Source organism: Acomys minous, assembly GCF_964271855.1.
Source record: "Acomys minous genome assembly, chromosome: 1".
In the NCBI taxonomy this organism is placed as follows: domain Eukaryota; kingdom Metazoa; phylum Chordata; class Mammalia; order Rodentia; family Muridae; genus Acomys; species Acomys minous.
Genome location: NC_140483.1, coordinates 139,711,690 through 139,726,593, shown reverse-complemented (window position 1 = coordinate 139,726,593; position 14,904 = coordinate 139,711,690). Strand labels below are relative to the sequence as shown.

General features: G+C 46.9%; 1 protein-coding gene across 1 annotated transcript; it reads left to right on the top strand.

Moving 5' to 3' along the window:
- The first annotated feature begins 1,581 nt into the window (after positions 1–1,581).
- PNRC1 (proline rich nuclear receptor coactivator 1) lies at positions 1,582–5,294 on the top strand. Its single transcript, XM_084792094.1, has 2 exons — positions 1,582–2,416; positions 4,217–5,294. Exons 1-2 carry the CDS (start codon positions 1,967–1,969, stop codon positions 4,658–4,660), a joined length of 894 nt encoding a protein of 297 aa, XP_084648220.1. The 5' UTR covers positions 1,582–1,966; the 3' UTR covers positions 4,661–5,294.
- Positions 5,295–14,904: the final 9,610 nt, after the last annotated feature.

Below are 14,904 nucleotides of genomic sequence, written 5' to 3'. Positions count from 1 at the left end.
AGCACTTTACCTACTCCCTGGTCCATCTATTTGCCTGCTCTTATTCTTTTTGTTTTTGTTTTTTTTTGTTTTTGTTTTTTCGAGACAGGGTTTCTCTGTGTAGTCTTGGCTGTCCTAGACTCGCTTTGTAGTCCAGGCTGGCCTCGAACTCACAGCGATCTGCCTATCTCTGCCTCCCGAGTGCTGGGATTAAAGGCGTGCGCCACCACGCCCGGCGCCTGCTCTTATTCTTTTTGAGACAGTGTCATTAAATTTCCCACACTAGAAGTTCCCTAACCTTCTGCTCAGCCACTCCAGGAGCTAGGATTACAGGTCTTGATTTTTTTTTTTTTTTTTCTCCTTTGAGACAGGGTTTCTCTGGGTAGCTCTGGGTAGCCCTGACTGTCCTGGAACTCACTCTGTAGACCAGCATGGCTTTGAACTCACAGAGATCCGCCTACTTCTGCTTCCCAAGTGCTGGGATTAAAGGCGTGCACCATCACACCTGGCTCTTGTCTAATTCTTCAACCTCTGTATGTTTTAATTACCCCTACTGTAAAGTGATTATAAAAAAATAACCTAATTGCTGGGTGGAGAAGAAAAAAAAAGTAAGTAAACAAGAATCTAATCATTAAAAAAAAGTACGTTTTAGCTGGGTACGGTAGTACATGCCTGTAATCCCAGCACTTGGGGAGGCAGAGGCAAGCGGATCTCTGTGAGTTCAAGGCCATCCTAGAATGCCAGTCTAGGGCAGCCATGGCTACACAGAGAAACTTTATCTTGATGGGGACAGGGGAAGTATGTTTCAAATAAGATGATTTATGCAATTAGTTCTGAGAATCTACTTGTTGGATAACTGATGGCTACAGTTCTTCTCTGTATAAACTGTGAGGAGAGGCCAATTTTATGATTAATATAAGAAAATGATAATAAGATGCCAGGCAAACAGATATTATATGAGGCCTACTAAATGAACATGGGGAGAGGAAATGGGGGGGACAGAGACAGAGGAAGACAGGGGAGAGAGAGCAGAAGAGTGAGAGAAGGGGAAGAGTAAGAGACAGGGGGGCAAGGTAGGTCTGCCCTTTTATATACTGGGCAGGGCCAGGCCTCCATGGCAGGTAGGCAGTGACATCACAGGTAGGCAAACCGAAGCAGAATCCTAACAGAGGGGGAGTTCTGCTAACCCAGTTAGCTAGCAAACTGTAACAGGTCTGGTTTTCTTCCTACTCAGGACAAAGGCCAATTGGTCTGCAAGCCAACAGCCAAGTATCAGAGGCAGTGCGGTATCTCAAGGGCCTCCCAGATCGTTAGCTATAAAAGCAGTAAAAATTCTTAGGCCCGTTTTGGGGATTATCGAGTACTGTTTGTAAATTGTGGAATCCGTCAGTAAGCCCTTTAATTCTTATTTTCATCGCCAGGGTTAATTAGAGCGGCACAAACCCGAATGAGAAACCGACACAGCTACACTTCACTTGGAGGCAGATCTTTACCAGTGCTTTGAAATCCTTAGTGTTCTCAGAAATCTCTTTTAATTTTCTGTAGAGCTGAAGTAAGGGGGGTAGGGGACCAAAACAGTCCTCTCTTCCTCCCCCGCCCTTCCCTAAGGCTAGGCGCCAGGGAGGTGAAGCAGAAGTCGAACTTCATTGTTCACGGGACACTCTCCAGAAAGAGCCCGTTGGACGCGCCTGCGCAACGTGCGCTCTTTGTGCGGGGCTGCAGCAGGCCGCTTGTTTGTGTCTTGCCTCGGGGCGCGGAGGCGGGACGGTGGGCGTGGCCTAACGGGCGTGTCGGGATTGGGCCACCGTGGCCGAGTGGGCGGACGCGGGGCGGGGCGTGGGGTAACAACACTCGCCGCGGTGGCCCGGGCTATTTGTTGCTGCGCCTCCTCGCTCGAGTCATGGTCTTCGCTCCGAACCTTCTAGCAGCAGCAGTAGCAGCCGCCGCCGCCCCGTGACGCCTGCTGAGCCCCGTGGCTCGCCACGCCATGACCGTCGTCTCCGTGCCACAGCGAGAGCTCGCGCTGGGCGGCCGCCTAGCGCCGCTCGGCTTCCTCGGGGCCCTCCCGGTAGTGAGCGCGGCCCCGCCGCCCTTGCCGCGCCTTCCGGACCCTCGCGCGCTGCCACCCACCCTCTTCCTGCCGCACTTCTTCGGGGGGGACGGGCCGTGCCTGGCGCCCGTGCCTCGCAGCGCTGCGCCCTCGGGCTGCAGCGTGGCCCCGGCGGCTGCCCCGCGGGCGGCGCCCAAGAAACGGCGGAAGAAGAAGGTGCGGGCCAGCCCGGCCGGGCAGCTCCCCAGCCGCTTCCACCAGTTCCAGCAGCACCGGCCGAGCCTGGAGGGTGGCCGCAGCCCGGCGCCGGGGCCGAGCGCGGCGCAGGAGGAGCAGGGCCCCGCGGCCACAGCCCTGCTACACGGACAACCCCCTCTCGTGAAGGAGGTAGGGCCGGTGGGGGCGGGGCGGCTGTTTACTCGGGAGGGAAGTTTCCGTGACGCTCGCTGGAGTCGTGGGGCGGAAGAAGCGGGGGCTGCGCTGGCGCCGCCCATTGGCTCCCGGAGCCAGCCAATGGGAGTAGCGGCTGCTGCCCAGCAACAGCCCGCATTTAGAAGGTTGGCCGCGTTCCAGGGGGTTTTCGGCGTTCGGGGCTCGCGGACTCGCGGAGGGCTGACGTCAGCCCGCTACGTGCAGCGCTGTGGGGCGCTCATGAAGGCGGTGATGGGTGCGGGCGGAGGCGCAGGCACGGTGCCCAGTGGGCCACCCGGGCTGGACCCACGCACGGCCTGACCCACTAGGTCGGACCTGGGGTTTTGGAGTTGGCAGGAGCGTCTGTCTGATTCCGGACACGAATGTTTCCCGGTTCCCCGCTCCCGCCCCTTCCTGCTGTGAGCGGTGCAGGAGGACATGAGCCTGCCTCGCTGCTGGGGCTTCTAAGCGATGCCCAAAATGAGTTTTCGAAGTTATTTAAATGGACTATGCAGTTAACTGATTTGGATAAAGTTTCATCGGGGTTAAAAGATCCGAAAGTTGGGATGCTGAGACAAACATCCAAACATTGGGCGGAAGCTTAGTGAATCTTGTGGAAAAATCAGGGGAAAGGAGAAACGGATGTGGAGGGCACAGGAGCGCCACAGAAAGACCATCAGAGCCAACAAACAGGGCCCAGAGGGGCCTATGGAGCCTGAAGCACCAACCAAGGACGGGAGTGGGGCTGTCTCTGACAGTGGACTGTTTACTGCTTTTGGTCACTTCCCCTTGGTAGGGCTAGGAAGGGAATGCTCATACTATGTCCTGGGTAGGTTGGTGCGGAGGCTCATACAAATTGAAAGACTTATTCTTTGTTGATAATAACGAAAAGTAGCCATTGTGCTGAAATTTGTACTTAATCAAGGTGTGCCCCTGGAAGAGAATTAAAACTGTATATTCTAAGGTGTTTCTATTTCAGTTGTAGAACTCACTATGCAGCTGAGAATAACTGATACTCCATCACCACAAAATCCTGAGATTACTGGCGTGCTGCACCACACTTGCTAGATTAGGTCTCAGTTTCTTGAAGTATTAATCTTAAAAGGACTGACCAGCAGAGCGTGGTGCTGCACGCCTTTGAACCCAGCACTCGGGAGGCAGAAGCAGGCAGATCGCTATGAGTTCGAGGTCATCGTGGTCTACAAAGTGAGTCCAGGACAGTCAAGGCTACACAGAGAAAACCTGGGGGCGAGGGTGGGGATGCTGAGAAGGCCTGACCACGAAGGTTCCATTTTTCAAGAGCAGTATTGAAAGGGAAGGCTCTGCTACCCTCACGATGCAGATGTGTGACTTTGTACTTAAGTATACGTTTTTGTGTCCTTACTATCATGCAAGTTTTAGAAGGGCAGTGATCTAATCAAAAGTTTTTGTTCAGTTTTCTGGCAGTGGGTGGAATTTGTAAGTAACCAAGTAGCCCAGGCTGGCCCTGGAGTTACCTTCTTCTGCCTTCCTGGGCTTTTGGCTGTGCTTAAAAGGTTCTTTATGAAGGTTGGATGGACATGGTTAACTTGAGTTTTCTAAGTTTGATATTTTACTGTATGCTGTTAACACCTTTCATGTTTTTAATAGCAACATTAGAGGCATGCATATTTGGGCAGGCAGCACATTAACTAGTTAAAATTGGATTAAATTCTAGAGGAATTTAAAAGCAAATTTGTAAAATATATAAAGATAACTTATCTTGAAAATTATATTCATTGTTGTGTTTCTTTGTAGGTTTTTAAATCAAAGATGGGAAAATCGGAGAAAATTGTTCTTCCCCACGGCCAGCTTATGCATGGTGTACACTTGTGTGAACAACCAAAGATAAACAGACAGAAAAGCAAATACAACTTGCCACTAACCAAGATCACCTCTGCAAACAGGAATGAAAATGACTTTTGGCAAGATTCTGCTTCCCCTGATAGAATGCAGAAGCAGGAAAAAAAGCCTTTTAAAAATACTGAGAACATTAAAAGCAACCATTTGAAGAAATCAGCATTTCTAACTGAAGTGAGCCAAAAGGAAAATTATGCTGGAGCAAAGTTTAGTGATCCACCTTCCCCTAGTGTGCTCCCGAAGCCTCCGAGTCACTGGATGGGAAGCCCTGCGGAAAACCCCAGCCAGAGCAGGGAGCTGATGGCAGTGCACTTGAAAACGCTCCTCAAAGTTCAGACTTAGAGTTTAGTTTTTAATATGTATGTTAAAACATAGATTGTTTTCAAATCCTTGGACTCTAGAGGAAATGGATACAGCAGTGAAAGCTTGCCATGGTGCGGCAAACAACAGATGAGCCTATATAACACACGAGGCTTGTATTATATTTTATATTTTGTAAATACTGTATACCATGTATTATGTGTATATTGTTCATACTTGAGAGGTACATTATAGTTTTGTTATGAAAGTATGTATTTTGCCCTGCAGATGTGGTGGGTGTTTTGTACATATACAATGGAGATATTTTAAGTGGGTGCTAAGGCACATAGAAGACTGTTTATTTGCACAGGTACTGAAATTTTTTTTAAGAACAGCTGTCAAAATCTCAAAAGTGAAGATGTAATGTGAACAATTTGCTTATGTACTACTGAAGGTTAAATCTGGCACAGTCACTGTAAACATGGAGTTTGTCTATGTTTCTCTAAATTAACTTGCCTTTTAATCTGTAATTACTACAAAACTTACCAAACTTGATTCCTGGATATTGGTATATTGCCATTATTGAGATTTAAAACTCCAATTTTAAATGCCAACAAAATTGGTTGTAATCAAATTTTAAATCAATAATAATAATTTGGCTTCCCCCCCCTTTTAAGCTAGTCTTGGCTTTTTGTGTATGACTGCTGTCTGAATGAGTGCGTAAGCTGGTGACTCTTGTATGATCAGACTTTGGACATCTTATTTCTTTGTGTCTTTGACTATGCTAAAATACCAGTCTTGGCATAAAAATTAGATGTGACTAATAATTTAACCTACCTCTGAGAACAAGAGTTTGCCATCTTAGAAATGAAAGTGTGTGAGGATCAGGAGCCAGGATCCCGGGAGGCAGTCCAGAGACAGACTCAAGGTGCACATCCAACTTCGCTGTGCAGTGGATGAGCCTTCATGCGGCCGAAGGGCCAGTCAGACCATCCCGTGCCAGCCTCAAGTACCAATAGCAATCAGGTTGGTTTAGCTATGGGGAAATGTGGGGGCAAGGTCACCTTGGGCGGCTTCTGGTCAATTTTGAGCTTTCACTGGTGTGCTAGGAGTTCCTAGTAGATGAACACTGCAGGATCAGGGTCATTCAAGGAGCTGTAGGAGGTTGAGGGAAATCCTTGCTCTCAGAGGCTGGTTAAATTATTAATCACATCTATAGGCCAAGCTGCCCATCCACTAGTTACTATAAAAAGCCAGTTATGACAGGATCTACTGTAGTCCAGGCTGACCTAATGCTCAGCTGTGGAGCTGAGATAACCTGGAACTTAGGGTCCTTCTCTGCCCACCTCTCCAATGCTGGGGCTACTGGCATGTGCCACCACCTCTAGCTTCTATGGTGCTAGGGATTGAACATGGCTTTGTGCATCCTGGGTAAGCAATCACCCACCAGTAGATTATATTCCCAGCTCTAAAATACACAGTTTTTCATTTTTATTTTGAGATACTTATTTCTGTGTTTTCCAGGCTGTCCTTGAACTTGTCTCACGGTCCAAGCAGGGCTGGAACTTGTAATCTCTCTGCTTGGGCCTCCCGAGGAGCTGGAATTACAGGCAAGCTTGCACACCTGACTTAGAATTTCCTTTTATATATGAACTCACCATTTGACTTACTTGCTTTCTGGAAGTGTGTAATTACGTGTGTGAGTGCAATGCCCACGAGGCTAGAGGACCTGGATCTCTGGAGCTCAAGTTGCAGGTGGCTGTGGGCTGGGAGGAGCAACAAGGGCTTTATCCACTGAGCATCTCTCCCTCCCCTACATTTTGTAGTAAGAGAAAGTACTACTTTTGTTGAAGGGATGAGGAGGATGGTCCAGAGGGTCAAGGAGCTTGCCATGAAAGCCCGAGTCTGGTCCTTGGGACTTGTTTAAAGGTGGAAGGAAGAGTTGATTGCACCATGTCGTCTGAGGTCTACTGTGTGCTATAGTACACAATAGAAACTTTTGAACCAAAGCAAAATGTTGGAGATTTTGGAGTATAAAGCTTACATGAAGATAAATGGCAGTTAGGCAAAACAGATGACAGATGACTATTGAAAAACAGTTTTTCAATAGTCTGTGTGTGATACTTCCGATGGAAAAATTTTTAAAGAACTTGTGGTGGCTTTGGTTGTTGCACGAAGGTAAGGATTATAGAAGTTTCCTTAGCAGCCAGCAGTAAAAAGGCACATGGCACCAGAAGTCCCTAGAAGCCACAGGGTGGATGGAACTAACTGCACGTTGTCCTGTGACCTCTTAGGCACCACTGTCCACTAAAAAAGAAAAAAAAAAGTTACTTGAGGGGTTCGGGAGATGGCTTGAGGCCCCAAATTTGCATCCCTAGCAGACTGAGCCTGTAATCTCAGAGCTGGGAGGGCAGAGACAAAAGGACCTCAAGGCTAACTGGCCCTAGGTAGGTGTCTGTGCTGCTGCACAAACCAGACAACTTGGGTTTCATTCCTAAAACCCACATGAAAAGTAGGAGAGCTGGGAAGTTGTTTTCTGCCTGTGCATGTGCCCATACACATCCGCATACAGGTGTGAAGTAGAGAGCCAAAGAGTAAGAGTCACACAGGAGGACTGGCACACACAGTGTTCTGAGTTTAGCTCGGTGATGCACGCATGCCAGTATCCCAGTACTGATGAGACGAGGCAGGAGGGTCAGCAGTTGAAGACTATTCTTGCCTCAAAAAAGAAAAAAGTAATGATAGCACTAAAGTTATTCCAACCCTGTCACAATGCCTTTATAGCTAGTGCCATGTAGGAGACTCTCAGACATCATTTGCCAAGTTCTCAGGCCACCTTGACACAGTCTTGGTCCCTTAGACCAGTTTGTGTGAGCTGACCCAATGAGGCACTGAAGTTTTCATTTAATGTTACTGGCTAGTCACAGCTGATGTTTCCGCTCCTGCAGACCACCCTGTGACTTAATAAAGCAAAGTTTCTGAGTGGCACTGTCTCACGGATGATTCCGCAGCCCCAGCTGAGCAGAGGCCACAGATCCTTAATCCAGAACATCACTCAGGGCTTCCATACAGTCTGCTTCTGTCTGAACCTTATGCCAACCAAGCCTTTCTTCCCTGACATTCCTCAAAGGTAGGCTGCAGGACCAGGCATGGTGGCCACTACTTTTAAGCCCAGTACTGAGGGAGGCAAAGACAGGCAATCTGCGAGTTCAAGACCAGCCAGGCCCTGTCTCAAACAACAAACTCCCAAATTGCTTTTGCTTATGCCTTTTACCATAACGATAAAAAAACAAAAACAAAAACATGAGCTCCAAATTTTAATGCTGAGAAGAAGCAAAGGCTCTTGTAAAGTGTTTCTGTCCCCCTTGGCACCAAGGCCCACAACAGACTTTAGGGTCTAACTAAACACCCACCCAGTGAGATCCTGTGACTGGGGCCGACTGACCGGATCCCTGGTTCTGATGGTGCTGGAGCAAAGCCTGCCCCCACCGTGTGCCTGATTCCGAGTGCAGGGAGAAGCTGTGCAGTTAAGTGTGAGATGACAGGAAGGCCAGCTTTGCCGGTGAGGGGACAGTCAGCCTCTGTTGCTGTAATAAGTAACATGACCAAAATGCAACTGGAGGCTGGGCATGGTGGGGCAAACCTTCAGTCCCAGCAATCAGGAGGCAGGTGCATCTTGGTGAGTTTTGAGGCCTACTTGGTCTACACAGCAAGTTTCAAGGCAGACATGGATGCATTTGAGAGGTCCTGTTTTAAACAAACAGGAACTTGGTGAGGCAAGGATTCATTTTATCTTACAGCTCATGGGTTAGTCTGTCACTGAGGGAATGCCAGGCAGGCCACCAGAGGCAGGAACTGAAGCAGGCATCAGGTAGGACCACTCTTTGCTTGCTTGTTCCCCATGACTTGCTAAACTTACTTTCTTAAACAACCCACCTAGGGGCGTATTGTTTTTTAAAATTAACTGTATTATCTGTCGGCCTGGCTTGCAGTCAATCAAGATACAGACAGTTGTTATATTTTAAAATAGCCTCAGTTAACCTGGGGCAGGGCAGATATCAAGCCTCTAAACTACCTCCCATAGTGGGGCAGGCATGGAATCCCTGTCTCAATCCCATACCATCTGCTTCTAGTAACTTCTATCAAGTTACTTCCCACCCATAATCCCAAATACTTGCTAATGTTCTTCATCTGGGCTGGATTCTCCATCCACGCTGCCAGTCATGTGCTTTTCCTCCAGCTAACCCATGGCAGTCTTCTTCTCCTCTCCTCAGGTTCCTCTCCTCTCTCCTCATGGTGGTCTTTCTTCCCAGAATTCCTCTCTCTCCTAGCCCTATCTATCTCCTTTGCCCTGCCTTGGTGGGATGGCTCTTTATTTTTTTTAATTAATTTATTCGTATTACATCTCTATTGTTAGCCCTTCCCCTGTTTCCTCCCATTCTTCCCTCCCTCCCACTTCCCCCCTTCTCCCCTCCCCTATGTCTGTGATTGAGGGAGACCTCCTCCCCCTATATATGCTCTTAGGATATCCAGTCTCTTCTTGGTAACTTGCTATCCCTCCTCTGAGTGCTGTCAGGCCTCCCCCCCCCATCCAGGGGACATGGTCAGAAAAGGGGCACCAGAGTTCGTGTGAGAGTCAGATCTCACTCTCCGCTCAACGGTAGAGAATATCATGTTCGTCGGCTAGGTCTTGGTAGGGGTTCGAAGTTTACTGCCTATATTCTCCTTGGCTGGTGCCTTAGTTTGAGGAGGACCCCAGGATCCAGATCTGCCTGTCATAAAGTTCTTCTTGTAGGTTTCCAGGACCCTGTGGGTCCTACTATTTCCCCATTCTTCCATGCTACTCTCACCTAAAGTCTCAATAGGATGTCCTCTCCTCTGACCCACTTTCTTGGTAAGTAAAGTTTTTCCTGGTACGTATCCCTTGGACTAGTGTTTTGATATAAGTGAGTATATACCGTTTGTCTCTTTTTGCTTCTGGGTGAACTCACTCATTATAATTTCTAGATCAATCCATTTGTCCACAAATTTCGGGAATTCCTTGTTTTTAATAGCTGAGTAGTATTCCATAGTGTAAATGTACCACAGTTTCTTAGTCCATTCTTCTACTGAGGGACACTTGGGCTGTTTCCATGTTCTGGCTATTATGTATAAAGCAGCTATGAACATGGTTGAGCATATGTCCCTGTTGTGTGGTAGGGCATTTTCTGGGTATAGCTGGGTCTTGAGGAAGCTCTATTCCCATTTTTCTGAGGGATGGCTCTTTATTAAGCAAAAAGGTGGGTCACACAGACAGCAAGCAGTAATTAGCATCAAAATACATCAGACCATTCCACCACCACCCCCCCAACAGGGGCGGCACTCCTACAGTGGGCTGAGCCCTGCTGTGTCAATCATCAGTCAAGATATCTCTCACAGACATGGCCACAAGCCAAACTGATCTGGGCAACCCCTCAGTTGAGACTCCCTCAGATGACGTCAGGCAGCTGCTGGGGTGCAGTACCTGCTCCAACTCAGTATCCCCAAACAGAATCTCCCCCAAGTTTCCATCTTAGAAGGGCTTTGGCAGTCTCCTTTGTCATGTGCCTCTTTAATGTCTTCCCCACCTTTCCCTCTCTTACCAAAAAAAGATTTTGTTTGTTTGTTTGTTTTAAGCCTTGGCCCCCACATTCCTGTAGGCCAGGAGTTCACTATGAGGCCTGCCTCAGTCTCCTAAATTCTGGGATTGCAGGCTCACATCACCACACCAGGCTGTAAAAGGACAATCCTTTTGTTTGGGGAGGCAGCACTGAAGAGTGATTGCCTGACGTTGGCAGGCATGGAACTGACAACTTAGATCCCAACCACCTTTTTGATGTTTCAGTGTGAGACAGGTCTTTCTCTGGAAACCAGACAACCTTGAATTTGTGTTGCTCCTGCGTCTGCCTCCCAAGTATTGGGATTACAACCAGGTACAGCAGCAGGCTGGGTGTGCAAAATGTGCTGTCGGGGCTGGGAATAGAGTTCAGTGCTAGAGTTCTTATCTACCATGCAAGAGGCTCTAGTTTCAGTTTTCCATACTAAAAAACAACTTACGACCCACTAAGTTATTTGCCGCACACAGTGGTACATGCCTTCAATCCCATGATTTGAAGCCAGCAGGCTCCTAATCAAGACCAACTTAAGCCTTCTCCCATACACATGCCTACAATGAAATTTTAACATATACTTTCTGTTTCTAATGGGTTTAATCATGTCCTAGGCCCATCACTAATGAAAAAGTACCTGCAGATACCACAGACAGTCCTCTAGAGCTGCTTGTGTGTACACAGCTACTTTAATTACAGAGAATTCCCCAAGAATTTGTTAACCTGTCAAATGTGATCTGCAGATGTGCTCTTGGCAGGAAAGATGGCAGGTCAAAAGTATTTTCCTTTCATCTCTAGATTTTAAAGTTTTTAAAAATTCTTAGTTTTTATGAATGGGTTTTGCCTACATCTATGTCTGTGTACCATGTGCATGCCTGTTGCCCACAGAGGCCAGAAAAGGGAGACCCCCCCCCCCCAGATCCCCCTAGAATTAGAGTTACAGATGCCTGTGCTGCCAGGTGAGTGCTGGGAATTGAACCTGCTCTTCTGGAGGAGCAGCCCTAACCACAAGGCAATCTCTCCAGTTCCTGAGGGTGTTTGTTTGTTTGTTTGGTGTGTGTGTGTGTGTGTGTGTGTGTGTGTGTGTGTAGCATGTGTGCATGTAGTATGTATGTATATGTGTGTAATATGTATATATGTGTGTGCATGTAGTATGTGTGTGTGTGTAGTATGTATATATGTGTGTGCATGTAGTGTGTATGTGTGTGTGTGTAGTATGTATATATGTATATGTGTGTGTGTAGTATATATGTATGCATGTGTGTGTAGTGTGTGTATGTATGTGTGTTGTTTAATAGGCTCTCATTGTCCTAGTTGGCTTAGAACTGGTGGGCCTCTTCCCTCTACTTCCTGATTTCTGGGTTATAAGCATGCACCAGGCCATGTTTTTCTAAGTAACAAAATCTTTTCCCCTTGCATTTTGGTTTTCGAAAAAAAAATTTCTTTTAAGTAACGAAACTTGGTGGGTTTTTTGTTTGTTTGTTTTAACATTTTTTGGTTTCTTATTCATTTATTTACTTATAGACAGGGACTCCTAGAGCCCAGACTGGCCTCAAATTCATGATCCTCCTGCCCCTGTTTTCCATGTGCTAGGATTGCTGGCATGTGCCACAATGCTTGGTTACTTTTTGCTTTTGGTAAACATTTTGACAACTGACTTCTGCTTATCTCCAACACAGCTCCGCTGTGCAGTGCTCACCTAGCATGTGCAAGGCCCGAGTTTAATCCCTAGCACTGGAAACACATAAACAACATCTATACACTGCCCCCACCCAAAAACCTATGTGAGGGGACCATAGTTTGCCCAAAGTATTCAAACAGTGGATTTTGGATGTTGGTGGCGTTTTCCCACTGTTGATGTTTCTGGGTTTTTTGTTTGTTTGTTTGTTTTGTTTTTTAAAGTTTTTTTTGTTTGATTTAATTTTTGTGACAGGGAATTGTTATTAAATTACATGTATTATTAGTAGGCCCAGCTTGCAATCAATCAAGACACTGACACTTGTTTTGTTTTGAGATAAGAGTCTTACTGTGCTAGCCTGAAACTCGCAAAGGGCATGGCATGGTGCCCAGGGAAAGAACCGTAAGTGAACCTTCCCTCTGCTCTCCAGTTGTGGCCTTGTGCCCCTGTAACTAATCCTTCTGCATCTTAATTTCCTTATTTAGAATGCTGCTATTTTATCATGTAGACATGGTCAAATACATGGATGAATAACCTGAAACTGGAGAGGGCAGTTCCAAGCCCACAGTAATGGTCAAAAACTAACCCTAGGAGATGAGCCTCCAGGCATACCTATGCGGGATTATTTAGCCCCTGACTGTGCCAGTCCAGAGCTGTGTTGATTGGGCTAATTAAGCTGGGAAGAATGTAGTGGTTTGAATAAGAACACACCACCCTCCCCTGAGTATGCGCATATATTTGAATGTTTGACTCCCAGTTGGTCACTATATAGGAAGGATTAGGAGGTGTGACCTTGTTAGAGGACATTTGTCCCTGGGAGTGGGCTTTGAGGTTTCGAAGCCAGGTGCACTCTGATTCTCTTTCTGCCTGCAACTTGCAGACCAGATGTGAGCTCTCAGCTGCTGCTCCAGTGCCATGCCTGCATGCCTGCCACTGTGTCCATCGTCACTGTGGTCATGCACTCACCCCCTGAAACTGTAAGGAAGCCCCCGGTTAAATGCTTTCTTCTATAAGGAGGCCTTGGTCATGGTGTTTTGTCACCGTGATGGGAACAGTAACCAAGACAGAAGTTGGTACCAGGAGTGGGATAGTTAGTGCTGGAACAGGCTTGATCATGCTGTCTGCTTGAGGAATGTGGATGACCTCGGGACTTTGGATTGGAAAAGTGGCTGAACACTGTAAGCATGGAAGACAGTCTGAGAGCGAAGTGGAATGATGGAGGCCCAGTCCAAAGAAGACTATTAGAGACCGTTCTTGTGACATTTTTGCAAAGAATGTGTCTGCTTGTTGCCCTTACCCAAAAAAAAAAAAAATCTGCCTAAAGATAAATTGAAGAGTTTTGGACTAATGTCATTGGCAGGGGACGGTTCAAGACAGCCTAGTACTGACTATGTCATGTGGCAATTAGTGATCATTCTTTTTCTTTCTTTTTTTTTTGTTTTTGTTTTTGTTTTTGTTTGTTTCAAGACAGGGTTTTTCTGTGTAGCCTTAGCTGTCCTGGACTCACTTTGTAGATCAGGCTGGCCTCGAACTCACAGTGATCTGCCTGCCTCTGCCTCCCAAGTGCTAGAATTAAAGACGTGCGCCACCATACCCAGCTTGATTAGTGATCATTCTTATGCAGATCTACAATGAAAAAAGTAAGTGTGCCATTTTATATATCTTAATGTACAGTTTGAAGAAGAAGAAGAAGAAGAAGAAGAAGAAGAAGAAGAAGAAGAAGAAGAAGAAGAAGAAGAAGAAAAAGAAAGAATACTAGGAAATGAAATGTTGAAGCCAAATCCCATGTTCAAGTAGATGAGAAATTTAAAGAGAAGTTTAGAGCTACACGGGATGAGGGATGTGGTGCCCTTAGGGTGAGCTACTGTTGGAAACAACTTCTGTTTTAGGTAGGATTATGATTGCTGTGGCAAAACACCATGACAAGGCAACTTTTGAATGAAAACATTTAATTGGGGGCTTGCTTCAGCCTCAGAGTGCTTGCTTGTCCATGGCCATCACAGCGGGGACTATGGTGGCAAGCAGACAGGCATGGTGCTGGAGAAGCAGCTGAGGGCTCCCATCTGATTCGTATGGCATGTTGAAGAGTTGGAGCAGGAGGATCATGGAACTAGCCCCAGAGACAGATGTGTGCTGCAGTCGGCAAGGCTGAGAGGATACAGAGCCATCTATTAAGCCTTTTGACATTGGGCATAGACAAGCCCGATTTGGGATTTGTCCTGCTGGCTTTTGATTTTGCTTTTCTACAGTATTTCCTCATCGTGCCCTTTTCCTCTCTTTTGGAATGATAATGTATATTCTATGCCACTGTACATTTGGAGCATGTAATCTGCATTTTTTTTATTTTACAGGGTCTTATAGTTAGGAGTTTGCCTGGAGTTTCAGAAGTTTGGACTTTTGAGCAGTGTTGAGAATGTGAAGGACTATGGGGACTTTCAAAGTTGGACTAAGTACATTTTTCATTAAAGGGCCAAGAGCCAATGGGACCAAGGAGTGGAATGTGGCTATTTGAATGACAATACCCCCCCCCATAGGCATAGGCTCATATATTTGAATGTTTGGTCCCCAGTTTATGGACTGTTTAGGAAGGATTAGAAGGTGTGGCCTTTCTGAAGTAGGTGTGTCACTGGGTGGGTGGGGGCGGGGTGAGCTTTGAGGTTTCAAAAGCCCAAGTGAGGCCCTGTCTGCCTGCAACTTTCAGATCAGATGTGAGCTTGCAGCTACTGCTCTGTAACTGCCCGCCACCACACTTCCCACCACGGTGGACATGGACTAATCCTCTGAAACTGTAAGTAAACCCCCAATTAAATGCTTTAAAAAAAACCTGCCTTGGCTGAGCTGGGCATGGTGGCACATCCCTTTAATTCCAGCACTTAGGAGGCAAGCGTAGGCAGATCTCTACTTGAGGCCAGCATGGTCTACCCAGAAGCTTTAGGTCAGCCAGGACTACACAGAGAAACCCTGTTTCAAAACAAGGCAAA